This window comes from Rhipicephalus sanguineus, chromosome 1 (genome assembly GCF_013339695.2).
Source record: "Rhipicephalus sanguineus isolate Rsan-2018 chromosome 1, BIME_Rsan_1.4, whole genome shotgun sequence".
NCBI classification, from domain to species: Eukaryota; Metazoa; Arthropoda; class Arachnida; order Ixodida; family Ixodidae; genus Rhipicephalus; species Rhipicephalus sanguineus.
The window spans coordinates 300,463,693-300,478,710 of NC_051176.1; the positions used below are offsets into that span (position 1 = coordinate 300,463,693).

General features: G+C 44.0%; 1 protein-coding gene across 1 annotated transcript in view; it reads right to left on the bottom strand.

The window, feature by feature from the left end:
* LOC119379368 (MICOS complex subunit MIC60) overlaps positions 1–15,018 on the bottom strand; it is a 106,232-nt gene that overhangs the window by 18,423 nt on the left and 72,791 nt on the right. Inside the window, exon 11 of the mRNA XM_037648680.2 lies at positions 8,101–8,192. Within this exon, the coding sequence (XP_037504608.1) occupies positions 8,101–8,192 (92 nt within the window). The remainder of the gene's footprint in view (positions 1–8,100; positions 8,193–15,018) is intronic.

The window sequence follows — 15,018 nt, forward strand, 5'->3', positions numbered from 1 at the left end:
CCCTAAAAGTGACACCCAAAGTTATCAACATTAAGTAATTTAGATTTCCTCGCAAATACAGTCGAACCTCGTTAATACGTACCCGCTTTAAGCGTACTAACGGTTAAAACGTAGTTGCGTACCCTACGCCAACCGGTTAGTGCGTACCCTGCGTACCGCGATAACGTTTTGTCCCATAAAATTTTACTGCGCTGCTAAACTTCCCGACGCCACAATGTGCCGCCAAAGGTTTTCAGTCTTTTCGAGAAGTGCGTAGATCGGTCTATCACCGATTCCGACTTCCGCGCGATTGCGGCGATGCCTTTGCGGGTAAGCATCAGGAAAGAACGAAGGTGAGGCGGCGGCCACCGACGAACGCGCCAGCATGACTTATCGCCGACAACCTTATCACAATAAGTATCTTCAGATATCTGCTCGGGTACGCGTGCGGCGCAGCACTACTTTAAGCCTACTGCACGCATTTAATAGGCGACAACCTGGACGCGCTGGGCCGCCGATCGCTGCCGCCTCGTTGTGCGGGGCCGTGTTCAAGCGCGCGCCGCTTTGTAGAAACGAAAGCAGCTCGCCGTTGCGGAGTTGAGCGTTGCTGGTCGTGGGCGACGAGAAACCTCTTTGCATAGACGCTATCACGCTAAACGCACGCGTACGGTACAGCAAGCGTAGCGCTGTTGTAACCACACTGCACGCTTTTATTGGGCGACCACGCTTCCGTTCGCTGCCAGGACCGCTAGAGCGTCGCGGAGTGCGCATCGCTTGCAGGAAGTTCGTCATCGCTGCGTTAATCGAACAAGCTCATCTGTGCTCATCGCCGCATCTGTGCACGGTCTGGAGCGAAGTGGGTACGAAGAACACTCCCACGACACATGCGCGCGTGCGGTACAGCAAGCGGCCCGGCAGTAACGCCGTGAGCCGAGAAGGCGACGCGCTGCACGCAACTAGCCAGGAGACGATCGGCTCCACGCAGCCGTACCGCGTTTCACTGGAACTGTGTCAGTTTTCATTTAGTAGCAGATCGCGGTACAGACGCACACACATATACCGCGGAAAGCCGACACTGTCCGTTCTGTCGCTATGTTGATTGGTCACTGCGTATACCGGACCCTGTAATAGTTACGAAATGCTCCTTGGCGTCGCCACCGCGCGCTATCGGCACTATCGGACGGTCCGTGCGATAGTACCAGAATCTTTTCTCCAGTTTGGGAAAAAGAAAGAAAAAGCTTTGCAGTGGGTACTTTAGGCAATATTTGCTGTGGCACTGTATTTATTTCTTTGCTGGCGGCGATGGCGTATGCGAGGAGATGCAAATTTTTACTTGGTGGTTAATGCGTACTACCGTTTAGTGCGTAGTTATGCGGCGTTCCCGGCAGGTACGCATTAACGAGGTTCCACTGTACAAAGTGACAGCTTTGCACCATGTTCCTTGCTCAGATACAATGACACATAGAGGACACTCTACATTGCGGGGTATTGCTGAGTGACACAAAATCACAGAGGAGACTGACCTTAACGTAAAGGGTCCTCAAAGTTTACCTAAATGCACATCCCGTACAGAGCTGCAGTCGTAGGAAGTTAACCAAGCTAGCGTAGGGACACTAAAGGCAAATAACAATTTATATCTCATTGGCACCAGTCCTGTCATTTCTTGTCCTCGTTCCTTTGTGCCTCCAAATTTTTTGTCAGACCATGCACCAACTAGCCCAAGAACGCGTTTTAGTCAACAATTTATATCAGAGTGAAAGCTCAATGCATGACGTCTAAAATGGCAATGTTATCAACATCAATGCCCTACTTACCGAGAAATTAAGCTAAATGTATCACACGATGAGCGCCACGAGTCGGACATTTTGAAACTGATCGTAATGACGTGAGAGCGTCAGACTACAATTAATCACTAGTAATCATACTAGCTGCAATAAAAAAAGAACCTTCCGTGCATCAAGAGACGTAATAAAATGCTGCCCGTTCGTTTCTGTTTGATTCATGGAAAAAAGAACCTCTTTGGCGTTGCCATGGGGAACGGCACGCGTGGTTCAAAGATTCCGTTTTCGCCGAACTTTGCTTCACCCGGCGCCCGAATTTGCTCACGCAGTCGCGTCTCAGTGGCAGTTTCGGTATCACGTACTGCCGCGTGTGTTTTGCACGCTCGTGAAAGTTGCTCTAACAGAAAGTTCGACAAAATGCCGCATACATGTGATGTTGCCGGATGCCCGAATGGTACACGCCGCCAGTGCACGCCGCTGCGCAGTAAAGGCGGACAACACTGGGCACGGCAACAGTGACGTCAGAAAGGCCGATTTCAGGCGGGTGATTTGAAGCGCGCTAACGCGATGCGGACCATTAAAACATGATTTTATTTCAAAATAAGCACTTCCTTGGCACAAAAGTAGCACTACGAGGTTTCTGGACCGCTATTTCAACAATCAACACCGACTTAATATTTACCTTTAGTGTCCCTTTAATCGCCTTCAGACAAAATGTGACAAAGTGGCCTCATTAGGAGTATCACAAAAAGAACATTGTTTATCTCAGGCTCGATGTATTACTTGCACAATTTGCCAACCCTAAAACATCACCCTGGTTAAAAAAAATTAAGACCATCTTCCCAAAGGGAACCCTGATGGGATGCGAAGCAGCAGTGTTGCGCACGGGTGGCATCACGGGTTGAACGGCGCTAACACGGTGGAGAGGGTGAAGCGAGAGAGAGGTGACACATACAGACATGTTTCAACGCGTACGTTAGGCGCGCGTCAGGTTTACTGCGCGTGAACCGACAAGTCGGCGGTGTAGCGAGCGGCAGCTGCGGGTGCTGCGGCGAACGCACAGCAGGCGAAGGAGAGAGTGACGTCAACGCGCAGCTGCGGTGTGACCTACTTGGCACCGCTCCAACACCTGCGGCAAGGGGAGCGCGTTGCGGCGCGTTCGTACGGACGCACGGAGGGACAGCGTTACACAGGCTAGTCAAAGAGCTGCTTCGCATCTAAAATAAAAACACTTCTTACGCGCACACTTTGCACATGCTGCCCTGCCCTGCCCTGTAACTGCCGCAACACACACATGCACTTTAGGCAGTGTTCCTACAGAAAAATTCAGGCATAAACTGCCGAGCGGGGAACTGTCACATAGCACCAGGGGCGTAGCCAGAAATTTTTTTCGGGGGGGGGGGGGATTCAACCATACATTATGTATGTTCGTGCGTGTGTTTGTATGTGTGCGTGTATATATACGCAAGCAAAATTCAAAAATTTCGGGGGGGGGGGGGTTTGAACCCCCCCAACCCCCCCCCCCCTTGGCTACGCCCCTGCATAGCACATAGTATTCTGGGGTGTTACTTATTGGGCTTTTACTATATTTTGGTTGGAACTAACAACAGCAATACGAGAGCATCCCATAAGGAGATATAATCGCCTTAAATAATGCCACATACGCCATGAAAACCCCCTCCCCTTTATTTGTTTTACCATGATTCATGCTTGGTAACTAGGCTTGTGCGAATAGTAAATTTACGTTCGAAGCGAATTCGAAGAAAATAGTGATTTGGTCGAATAATTTCGAATCGAATTCGTATAGTATATATCACATATTATAAAGAAAAATGTGCATATTTGTTATGACCCAACTAACCTGCACAATATTTTTTAAAATTGAAACAAGGCATGTGCAAATGTCATTCTTTTTGGTTCAAAGGGAAGTGGAAGCAACTTTGAATAGTAGCAAGATTCGACTTTCGGTAGAATGCAAGTGATAACCTATAAAATATGCTGCATTTTAAACTTTACTATAATCAGAGCATATAAGGCGGTATAACAAGCTTTTAAACTTAAAAAATGATGAATCGATGTGAGGGTAATTTGTTCATTTGACCTTGAAGTGGGGCTTCGCGGCAGTGCGGATTTCCCCTGGATAGGTGTTTTCACAGCATAGCACTCCTGCGCTGCAGTGAAACCATTCTATTCATTCATTTTGAAGCAAATTCGAATATTCGTACTGCTCGAATATTCGCACAAGCCTACTGATAACATTAAAAACTCGTATAATTTTCATACTTGCATCCAAGTGCACCTCTGTAGGGGCTCTGTTGTAACACTTTTTTTTTACTGCATGATGTACCCACTCAACGTACTCTCCAGTATGTTCAACACTTCCTCTTGTTATGGCACGTTAACCCTTTGAGGGTTTTTGCTGTACATGTACAGCATCATCAAACAGGTACCAAAGGGTTTTCGTCGTACATGTACAGCATAGCATGCATGTTTAAAACGTGTGCCTTTCTCGATCATTTCTCTTGCCTGGCATGTGCTGCCACACTTTGGGGATACGTGGAATTTTTTCATGCACCGATGTCTCTCAGTTCTTTTTCTTTTCTTGCTTCCCAAAGAAGCGCGCCGGCTATTGCTTGCTCGTCCGAGTGCGTTCGCGGTGCGGCTGGTTTAAAACGCGTGCCTTTTTTTGATCATTTCTCTTGCTTGGCATGTGCTGCCACGCTTCGGGAATACAGTAGACTCTCAGTAAACGGAAATCTGTTAAACGGAACTGCTGCTTAAACAAAACAACTGCAGGGTGATTCCACGTAAGATCGAACAAACGATGGCTGGTCGACCTCTCAAATTTATTTGAAAATTTTATATATTATTGCCTGATGAGTGGAAAGAAGAGATCCGCAATTTGTTTTGTCGCCAAAAATTTTTTCGAACCACAGGAAATCAATAATGACGAAGAGGTGGAGTGGAGCGCTCATCCGCTCTGATGTTTTGGCCAACTTTCGTTATGAATTGCACAAAATATATTAAAGTGAGGTAGCTGAAGTTTATTTACCTAAATATATGCATGTTTTTGCTTCTGCTCAGGTATTTTTAGTTTTTATGTGTAGTGTAGATGTTTTTATAAAAAACCTCAAAAATGTCCTTGCACTGGGGCTGGCTTGCAGATGCTCAGCGACGAAAACTTCAAAGTCAAATTAAAATATTTTATACGTGTTCTCCGACTCCAGTGTGTGGACATCGTTGACACTGCACACCAACGAAGCAAAAAATGTCCCTTTTGCGCTGTCTCAAAATTGTGTCAGTACTCCTTTAATTATTGCAAAGAAGCCAAAATTTCGCAGAGTGACCGACCTAGGCCTATACGCTTTGAAGAAACGTTTAACGCCCGAAAGATCAGTGACTGTCAGTGACACGGACTACTTGTGCTACGCGTGCTTTTGCTACCACTGCAATCAAAGATCTTCACGGAACGCACAGTTTAACGATGACATTCTTATGCCCCCTGAAAATGAAATCGACGCAATTAACCAGATCACTGCGACTACCGGTGCACGTGCGTTCAAGTCACCCGAGAGGTGTTGCTGTTTCGAACTCAATCGGTCTGAGGACGCTAAAACGAGCTCTCACTGCGCCGTCTCTTACAACGAGCATCTCGGGTGCGCGCGCGCCTGGTCGATAGCCCCGCGCTCGTGGCCGCTGCAGTGAGCAAATATTTTCAAAATTGACGTCTTCAGTGCCGGCGACACCTTTTTAGGTACCTGCTGGCCTTTTAATAAAAAGAAATTCAATCCTTTTTCAAAATTGGCTAGCGCGAAAATCGACAAGGACTAAGAAGGAACACTGATGTACAGGACAGGCGCTAGTGTTCATCAGTGTTCCTTCTTAGTCCTTGTCGATTTTCGCGCTAGCCAATTTTGAAGATTATGAACCAAGTAGCCCAACAACGTATACTATTAAAAATTCAATCCTGCCTGCATTTTATACACTTGCTGGGCAAGAAGTCGGAATTGCCAATCCTTGCCAAAGGGTCTCATTGGAGGGGCCGTAACTATTAGTGCAACGACATTATGCAACATGTTTTTAATGATTGTTAAAGCTGATGTGGAGGAGAATAAGTGGACAAAGTTTAAGAAATTTAAAAAATGGGTTTTTTTTTTAATTGTCGTCAGAAGTTTTCATTGTTCGGTGTTTTCTTGAAGTTAGCCCGATCATATCTATTTACTGAAAAGCTATATAAATACAAGATTTGGCAGTTTGGTAGATAAGCATGCGAAGAACGCAATGCAGAATTTTTGTCGCTCTGCTACAAGGCTTTTTTGAGATAAAGACCTTCAAAGTAAAGAAAATTTTGCCGATTGGGCCATTTTTGAGGTTTTTTATAAAAACATCTACACTACACATAAAAACTAAAAATACCTGAGCAGAAGCAAAAACATGCATATATTTAGGTAAATAAATTTCAGCTATCCAACTTTAATGTATTTTGTGCAATTCATAACGAAAGTTGGCCAAAACAGCAGAGCGGATGAGCGCTCCACTCCACCTCTTCGTCATTATTGATTTCCTGTGGTTCGAAAAAATTTTTGGCGGCAAAACAAATTGCGGATCTCTTCTTTCCACTCATCAGGCAATAATATATAAAATTTTGAAATAAATTTGAGAGGTCGACCAGCCATCGTTTGTTCGATCTTACGTGGAATCACCCTGCATCTAATATAATTGGTTTCATACTTGGATTCTGCACTCCTGTTCATCTCTCAGTAAACGGAACTCCTGTTAAATGGAACACATTTTCTGGGTCCCTTCAGGTTCCGTTTAACGAGAGTCTACTGTACGTGGAATATTTTTAATAACCTGATGTCTCTCCGTTGTTGTTTTTTTGCTTCGCAAAGCAGCGCGCCTGCGGTGCAGCTGGTTTAAAACGCACGCTTTTTTCAATCATTTCTCTTGCTTGGAATGTGCTGCCATGCTTCGGGAATACGTGGAACTTTTTTTCATGCGCCGATGTCTCTTCATTGTTTTTTTTTTCTTCCCCCTCCCCCTTTTTTTTGCTTTCCGAAGTGGCACGGCGGCTTTCACTAGCACATCGGAACGCGTGCACATGGTGCGGCTGGTTTCAATTTCGTCCTTCAGGTGGTTATCGCTTCTTGCGCCCGTAACGCTGATGGCTGTCTGGTTTCTAATCTCTCAAAGGGTGACCACTTGTTACTCTCTCATTGATTTCTCCCCGGGGCGCGGTTACATCTGTTTCCGTGCGGCGCTAAATTACACAAACGCCGCCGCCGTGGTTGTGTTTCATGTGTTGGGGAGCACTAACATTTTTCACCGGAAAAGTACTCCGACGCGCTTATTTTCGCATGTCTGTGAGCTATGTTTAATACAATGCACCATTTTTATTTATAAACGATTGTATAGGTGTTTTTTTTAGGATTCTGCTTGATGTTACTACGAATAAACCATGCGTATATAGCAACAAAAATCTTTTTTTTTTTTGTCCCTTTACAATCACGCAAAAAAATTTTAGACAATTTTTTTCTGAAATAGAATCGTCTGAAGAATTTATTTCAGCAATAAAAAAATTGCACATTTTTGTACTCATTCCGCGAAAAAGTTCGACCCTCAAAGGGCTATACATCTGTGAGTGAGCCAATGTCAAGCTAGGATTTTGATCACAAATGTTCGACATACCATAACATTTGTTCAAATGGTTAAAACATCCATTTTTGTTGTACTGTGCACAGCTCTGATTCCAGATGATTGTGACGTAACTCTCTCAGTTTAGGAAAAATCTTGCTCCCCAAAAGGCACATGAAATATTTCAAAAGCTAAATATTGTACTCGAAGAATAATTGCATATTTGAAACCAGCACACAGAAACTCAGCATCAAAATCGATCAAGAGATAAAACAAAGTTTTAAAGTGGCTGGATGGTGCCAACTTCCCCTAAACAGGAGCTTCGAGCTGTGCCACTGGTTGCGCTGCATTATAGAGTGGGCTAGAGAAGTCTGAACACATGACCCCGCAAAATTTAAGTTGAGGGCAGTCATTTTCTATCTCCTATTTTGAATTTTATGCACTGAATAACTTCTAACTACGTGCCCCTATTGGTGCTGTTCTTGGTGCATTTATCTTCAAACCCTCATCCAACACAATGCGCAAGTAAGAAAAATGAAGGTTTGAAAATTGTTAAAGAGCCCCTGTAAGAAAAAATATTGTCATTCCCCACTGTAATTTACTGAACTTTCCTGGCGTTTCGTCATCACCAGCCTGCGTATATACACTGTACGACAAGGGTCGGCATACATGAGCACCACAAGAGCAGCACATCTGCAAAAGTCACCTGCATTTTCACATGAGCCTTGGTCAAGTTTTCGATCTTCCGGTGGGCATGAGCAAGTAGCAAATTTAGCTCATCTTCAGACAGCTTCTGCCCTGTTTAAAAGAAGGACACACACCCTTTTATTACACAAACAAAAACTTAGCAGTAGGCAATTCCTTCTAAAGGGACACTAAATGCAAATAACAGTTTAGACTACACTGACAGATTAATAATGTCTAAAATGTCAATATCAACAATGCTTCCGCAATCATTATATTCAAGTAAGTGTAGAACACAAAATGAGACTCCAGCAGGTAATTCTATAATAATAATCATTTTTGGGGTTTTATGTCCCAAAACCACGATATGATTTTGAGGGACACCGTAGTGGAGGGCTCCAGGAATTTTGATCATCTGGTATTCTTTAACGTGCACCAAAATCTAAGTACACGGGCCTCTAGCATTTCACCTACATTGAAATGCAGCCGCCGCGACCGAGATTAGATTACGCGATCTTCAGGCCAGCAGTCAAGCACCATAACCACTCTATCACCGCGGCGGGTACCTGCGGTCTATGAGCCTGTAAGGCGGCTTCTTGACAAAACGACCGCTCTATAGCAGTTAAGTGGTATTCATTCTAAAAAGACAGGGCCTGCAAACACGGACACAAGAAGGAAGTCACAACACCACAAATGCCGACTAACAACTGAAGAGACGCACAATGGCAGAAAAGAAAGAAGGCATGAAAACTTATCTGTGCATGCCCATGCAATAGGCGAACCTATCAATCCAGCACGCGTGGGGGTCTACGTGAAAGATAACTGCTTAGGCATTTGATTTCATCTTTATGCAAGTTAATCGACGGTTAGCTCACGCATGTGCTACCACTATTCTCGATATGCCATGCCTCAATCATCAGGCACGTTTCTTCATTCCTATGCTGGTACAAAACTGCACATTCATCGAATTTTGGTGTGCATTTACACTCTAGACAATGTAAAGATAGATTAGAAGGTGACTCTGGAGTTAGTGATCTCTTATGTTCCAATAAACTTTGGTTAATGTAGCGGCCCATCTGTTCTACGCAGAAGCGGCCGCAGCTGAAAGGGACCTTATACACCACACTTGTAACGCAATCAGTAGATCTGTTGGTGTGTTTTATGAAACAAATACCGGTCCGCTTCTTGTCTTTTGCTCGCTCATTCTTTCTCTGTGCATCGGCACAAATCTTACCTAGCTTACTGGCAGCCGTGAAAACAACATTACACCATATCTACTTCCTACTTTCTTTAGCCTGTGAGATAGGCATTGAATGTACAGTATACCTTTGACACGTTTCTTCCTATCGCTTTCTACAACCATGCTCGTACTGAACATAAAGGACTTCTTTAAACATTCAGCGACAGTGGCCACTGCAACGCAAGGATAACCTACATCTAAAAGACACGTAACATGTGCATTAAAGCTATCATTCATTCTGCGCTCACACGACTTGGTGAGGGCAGAGTGAAGGCAAGACATGGCTATAGTACCGTTTTTTACAACCTTCGAGTGCTTCGACGAAAAATTTAACAGCGGTTTTGAAGATCTAGGAGAATACTGCCAGCATATGTAGTTCTGAAATGTGTGAGCCAACCGTCGATTAACTTGCATAAAGATGAAATCAAATGCCTTAACAGTTACCTTTAACGTAGACCCCCACGCGTGCCGGATTGACAGGTTTGCCCGTTGCATGTACATGCGCACAAGTTTTCGCGCCTTCTTTCTTTTCCGCCGCTGTGGGTCGCTTCAGTTGTCAGTCAGCGTTTGTGGTGTCGCGACTTCTTTCTTGCGTCCGTGTATGCACGCCCTATCTTTTTAGAATGAATATTTACCAAGTGGCTCAGCTCTCAGTTATTCTATGTAAGTGGTAAATGTACCGTTTAGTACACATTAAAAACACAGTTTATTGCCATAAACCCTAGGAAATCCTTGCACTAATAATTGAACGTGGCCATCACCAAAATAAAATAACCTCTCATTGTTTTATATACAGTCGATCCCGGATATATCGAACTCGGATATATGAAATTATTGGCTATATCAAACAGTTGAGAAATCCCCTTGAATTTCCCATGCAAAAGTATGGGGCTGTCGTGCACGTATAACGAACTCCCGCACCGCGAAACATCCGCTACATCGAACGCTGCGCTGCGCCAACGCCCAGAAAGTGCATTTTTCCAAACAAATATTGATCATTTTTCGGCCGCGTTCTAACAAGTTCCGATCACTTATCGTGCGCAGGTGACGAAAAGGTGGTATTCCATTGCGTTGATCTAGTTCGTTGCGCAGCGTTTGTCAGTGCACCGGTATATTTGATGCGCGATCCGCAGGTTTTAATGCGCGGCACATAGATTTTTTTTTTTAATGAATGCGAAGCGACTCGGCAGCCTCGTAGTAATGTTTGCATTCCCTTCCTTTTTGTTTGTTCGCGCACAATGACATCGGGCCCGAAAAACATGGCCTTCGAGATGTGCAATCCCGTGACGTATATTGGTGTTTTCGGTTTTAAAACGCGCATCTCAGAGGCTACACTTTTTTCGCATTTCTCGCCAAAGCAGCGGCTGCCTTCTATAAAGCCACAAGTGCCATCGCCATCACCAAGATGTCGACGGTGGTGGGAGCTTTTCCTTCGTTCGTTGTTTGTGGGCAACGTTGTCTCTTGCGGCTTGAGGACTCATGTACTTCTCGCTTCGTTCTTGATAAATCGTCATTCGGGAGTCGAACTAAACATTGTCCCACTCGTAGTGATAAAAATGATGACCGGTGCTTGGAACGACGTACAGTAAAGCACAGTCGTGCACCGTTTCCTTGCGGGTCTTGGTGCCAGGCGACGACTGTGGGTGCGTCATGACCGCTGACTACGGCGTACGGTGCGTCGGTGAATTTTGCGACATATCGGACGGGAGCACAGCGAGCCACTTCATTGGTGCAGATAACAACGTAGCTGTTCCTGACTATCGATGGCGAGATCATAGCTGACGATGCCGGAGCTGCAGAAATCGACCCGTGCGGTTTGAAGATGCAATGCCGCCACTGCCACCGCTAAACCGTTTACTGCGCTACCGAGCTTGCATCGGTGTTCAGCGTTCAGCGTCGATCACCGCTGTTGTGGCCGAAGGTGCTGAATTTACTTTTTTAGAAAGCTTCGATGATATCGACGATGACTTGATGAATTCACGGCACGCAAGAAGGAAGACAAGTTTGCGGACTATTTTCGTGCAAAATAAAGTGCGGTAACTTGCAAAATAAGTTGTCACCTTGTTCCTTAGCATATGTGAGCGAATCATCATGTGAGCGCTTTTTACTACTTCCGAAAACTGTGTTGAGACCTGCGGTGCTATAATTTAAGCCTTAAATACGCATATTTTGTATTTCGAATTCTCGATATATCGAACTATTTCGCAGTCCCCTTCGATTTCGATATATCCGGGATCGACTGTATATACATTGTTCATCAGCTAAGTGATAGCAAACTTTTTTAGAGCAATAGCTCTACTTCTCCCGATTCAAACTCTGAAAACACCTCGTTGCGTGAATCTGACCTTCAGCTTAACTAACGTCAACACCAGCCAAATAGTTTCAGCGAAACACTAATGCGGTGCGTTTTAGAAAACGAACAGGGGCTCAAAATAAGTCTTTCATGCTGCAATCGCCAGGGGCGCTGGCTGCATCCTAGTTCACTGCACGTTTGCACCTACAGCATTTGTGTGTTGTGGTGAAACATGTTGGCTCCCTTGTCGCGGTGTGTAGTCAAAGCATGTAGACTTCTGATCGTCCTTGCTTAAAAAAGGGGCAAGATGGCTGAAATTCAATTGGGAGCAGTTTTTGGAGCAGCATAATTTCTATTTTGAAGCAGAAGAACCTTGATTTGGAGCAGTTAGCGGCATTTAATGTGTCGTTGTAGGATCTTGAAAAACAAATTTGTAGCAACTTGGGGGACAAGTACATATCTTAAACGACTTAGAATACGCAACACTGATACAGCCTTCAGAGAAAGTTTTTTAACAGATTATCGCCAGGTATGAACTGCACTACCTTTTTACAAACCACGCGACCTATCTAACCCAAGTAACAACATGAATTAATTGAAAAGTGTTCTGCAAACAAAGTTTTTCCATTAACAGTTGGAAAAAAACTAAGGTTAGTGACATGCTTTAGAAGATTACTGCTTTGGCTTTTTGTAGGTCTGTTTATTTAGCTGTTCAAACTTCTCCAGAGCTTCGTGTTGGTCGGTGTTACCCTTTGTCAAGAGAACATCACAGTCAGCGCCTCCGCTGCGCCGTTGCCGTAGCATAATGTGTACTGCATGCTTTTAACAGGCGACAACAAAAGCGCGCAGCACCACTGTTCGCTGCCACCTCATGCAGGACTACCTTCAAGAGGGCTGTGCGGGCGCCAAGAAGCCTCGCCGCACTGACACTATCGTAGTGCTGTTGTATGCGTACTGCCTGCTTTTATTAAGGGACAACACAAACGCACCTATGCATAAGTTCTCAGCCTTCTCGTGCAAAACAGCTAGATCATCGCAGAGACGCATCGCATGCAGAAAGCTAGTTGTCGCTGTGTTGATGCAATAAGATACTCGCCTCACAAATGCACAGTGCACGGGGTGGAGTGGTACCAACACTTCCATGGCAAACGTGCATAGGTGACTACAAGCAGCCGCGACAACAAGAAAACCGCAGCGACCAGAGCAACACGCTACGCACAACAAAGAACCTGAGCGTCAACCCCGCTATGCATACCATTCAATACTTTTCGAAGCGGCAGCAGTGCCAGAACACACAGCCTAGCGAGTAGAAGCAGCACGCTCGGGCCAGGGCTGCACATTTTTGGGGGGTCAAGCATATTTACAAGAACACACAGGACATTATGGCGGCTCCATGGGAGCCTTCAAGGCATGTCTTGTGTTCTGTGAACGTCTCATTTTCTTGGTATCCCAGGCGCTACTAGGCGTTGTTTGGAAAACCATGTCAACTCGGCCTTTTTTCCCCCACTGAAGCTGACGTGGACAAAATTCTTGCTTTTGAGGCTGATTTGGAGGAGTTCGGTGCAATTTTCGCAATCTTTATGCTTTTGGAGTGGCTTTGCACAGGAAAATGGAATCGTATCAAAAATGCACAATATACACAGCTGTCTCTGCAAACCAATGGTCTCGCCCTTTCCCAAAGCAAACAAAACAGAGCTATCGCTTAACAAACATGATTTCACCTTGTTCAACAAAGGCAAAATTTTAAAATTATGCAAGACTAAGAGGTCAACCTGCTTGACGTTTTAATTTTTAAATTCGTAACCATGTTGTATCAAGGGGAGACCCTGCTTCTGAAACATGTTTTTTGTTTCTGAGCATATCGTTATGAAACTTTCACAGCTTATTTATTTTGATGTGCTGATTTCAAACATGTAATTATTGTTCTAATACAATATGTAATTTTGAAACTATTAAGTAGTTTTTGTATTGTTAGGAGCAGGCTTTATTTCTAAACTGTGAGAGTTATCAAGTATAAATCAGCATATCACAATAACCAGGAATGAATACTGTAAGCAGTAAAACAAGAATGGATGTTCTAGGCCTATTTGAACAAAAGTTATGGTACATTGAACATCTGGCAAGTGAGCGACGTTGAACTTGGTCAAACTGGGATCAAGCTGCGAATGTTCAACGTACCATAACGTTTGTTTAAATGGGCCTAGAACATCCATTCTTGTTTTACTGCATACAGTATTCATTCCAAGTTATTGTGATATGCTCATTTGCTTTATAACTCTCTGAATTTATAAATAAATCATGCTTCCAACAACATACATGAAATATTTGATATTTTGAAAACAGCATATTGTAATAGAAAAATAATTACATACTATTTGAAAGCAGGACATAAAAAGTTTCATAAAAATGTACTAAAAAATAAAAATACGTGTCTCTGAAGCAGGGTCCCCCTTAAGGTAACAGAAACCTCAGTGATTCTGTTGTTCAAAGACATGCTCTACCATGTACAAAGCCAATGTGATTGGGTGCGCAAAACAATGCACCCACATTTCTGAAGCACAGCAGCACACAATCACAAAAAATGCGATCATATTGAATATTTTGCACACAGATACACATACCAAAAGAGTGAATGTACTCAACACGCCAGGAATGTTCTTAGCTGTGTTCATTAAATGTTCATTAAATGTTCATTAAAAATATATATACTGTCAAGCGGTCATGGCGTTGCCGAAGGCAGCAGTCTGTGTGGTCAAGACAAAACTCGTTATTCGCGCGAACATGTGCCCAGGAAATGAAAAGTTAAAGTACAAGCAATACACACTGATAGCGGCAAGCACTGTCGTCTGTCATCGGATAATCTGATCGGCACTAAGGCACATTGACATTTATACATGTGGCACCGAAATTCAAGGCTTATCGTAGGTGACTGCGTTAGTTTCAGAATCAACTCTGCTGTTTGCACTGCGCAGTCATGTTTATCAGAACAATCCAAAACAATGGGGAATGTTCAACATTCTGGCGCGGCGCGTGCAAGACACATGAAAATTGAAAAAGCGCGCGTGGCAATATATACCTATAGTACTTTTTTGTTTTGCACATTTCCAGCACAGTGGCTTGTGTTGCCTTGAGTTGGCATCAGAAAAAAATAAACAGTAGCCATGCTTTTTTTTTTTTCGTCATGCTTCTCAACGCACAGCGACATCTTTTGATCTGGCAGATATACTGGCAGATATCTTGAGCTTGATGTTGCAGAAAATTGTGCTGTTGATGCGAAACATAAACTTTGTGTTTGTAATTGCTTGTCATGTGAACATTTTCAATTGATGCCCCTAATAAGAGGCAGAGTAGATTCTTTTCAAGCTCTAATTTTCTTGTCAGTGGCTTATGCAATGTAGAAGTAAGCA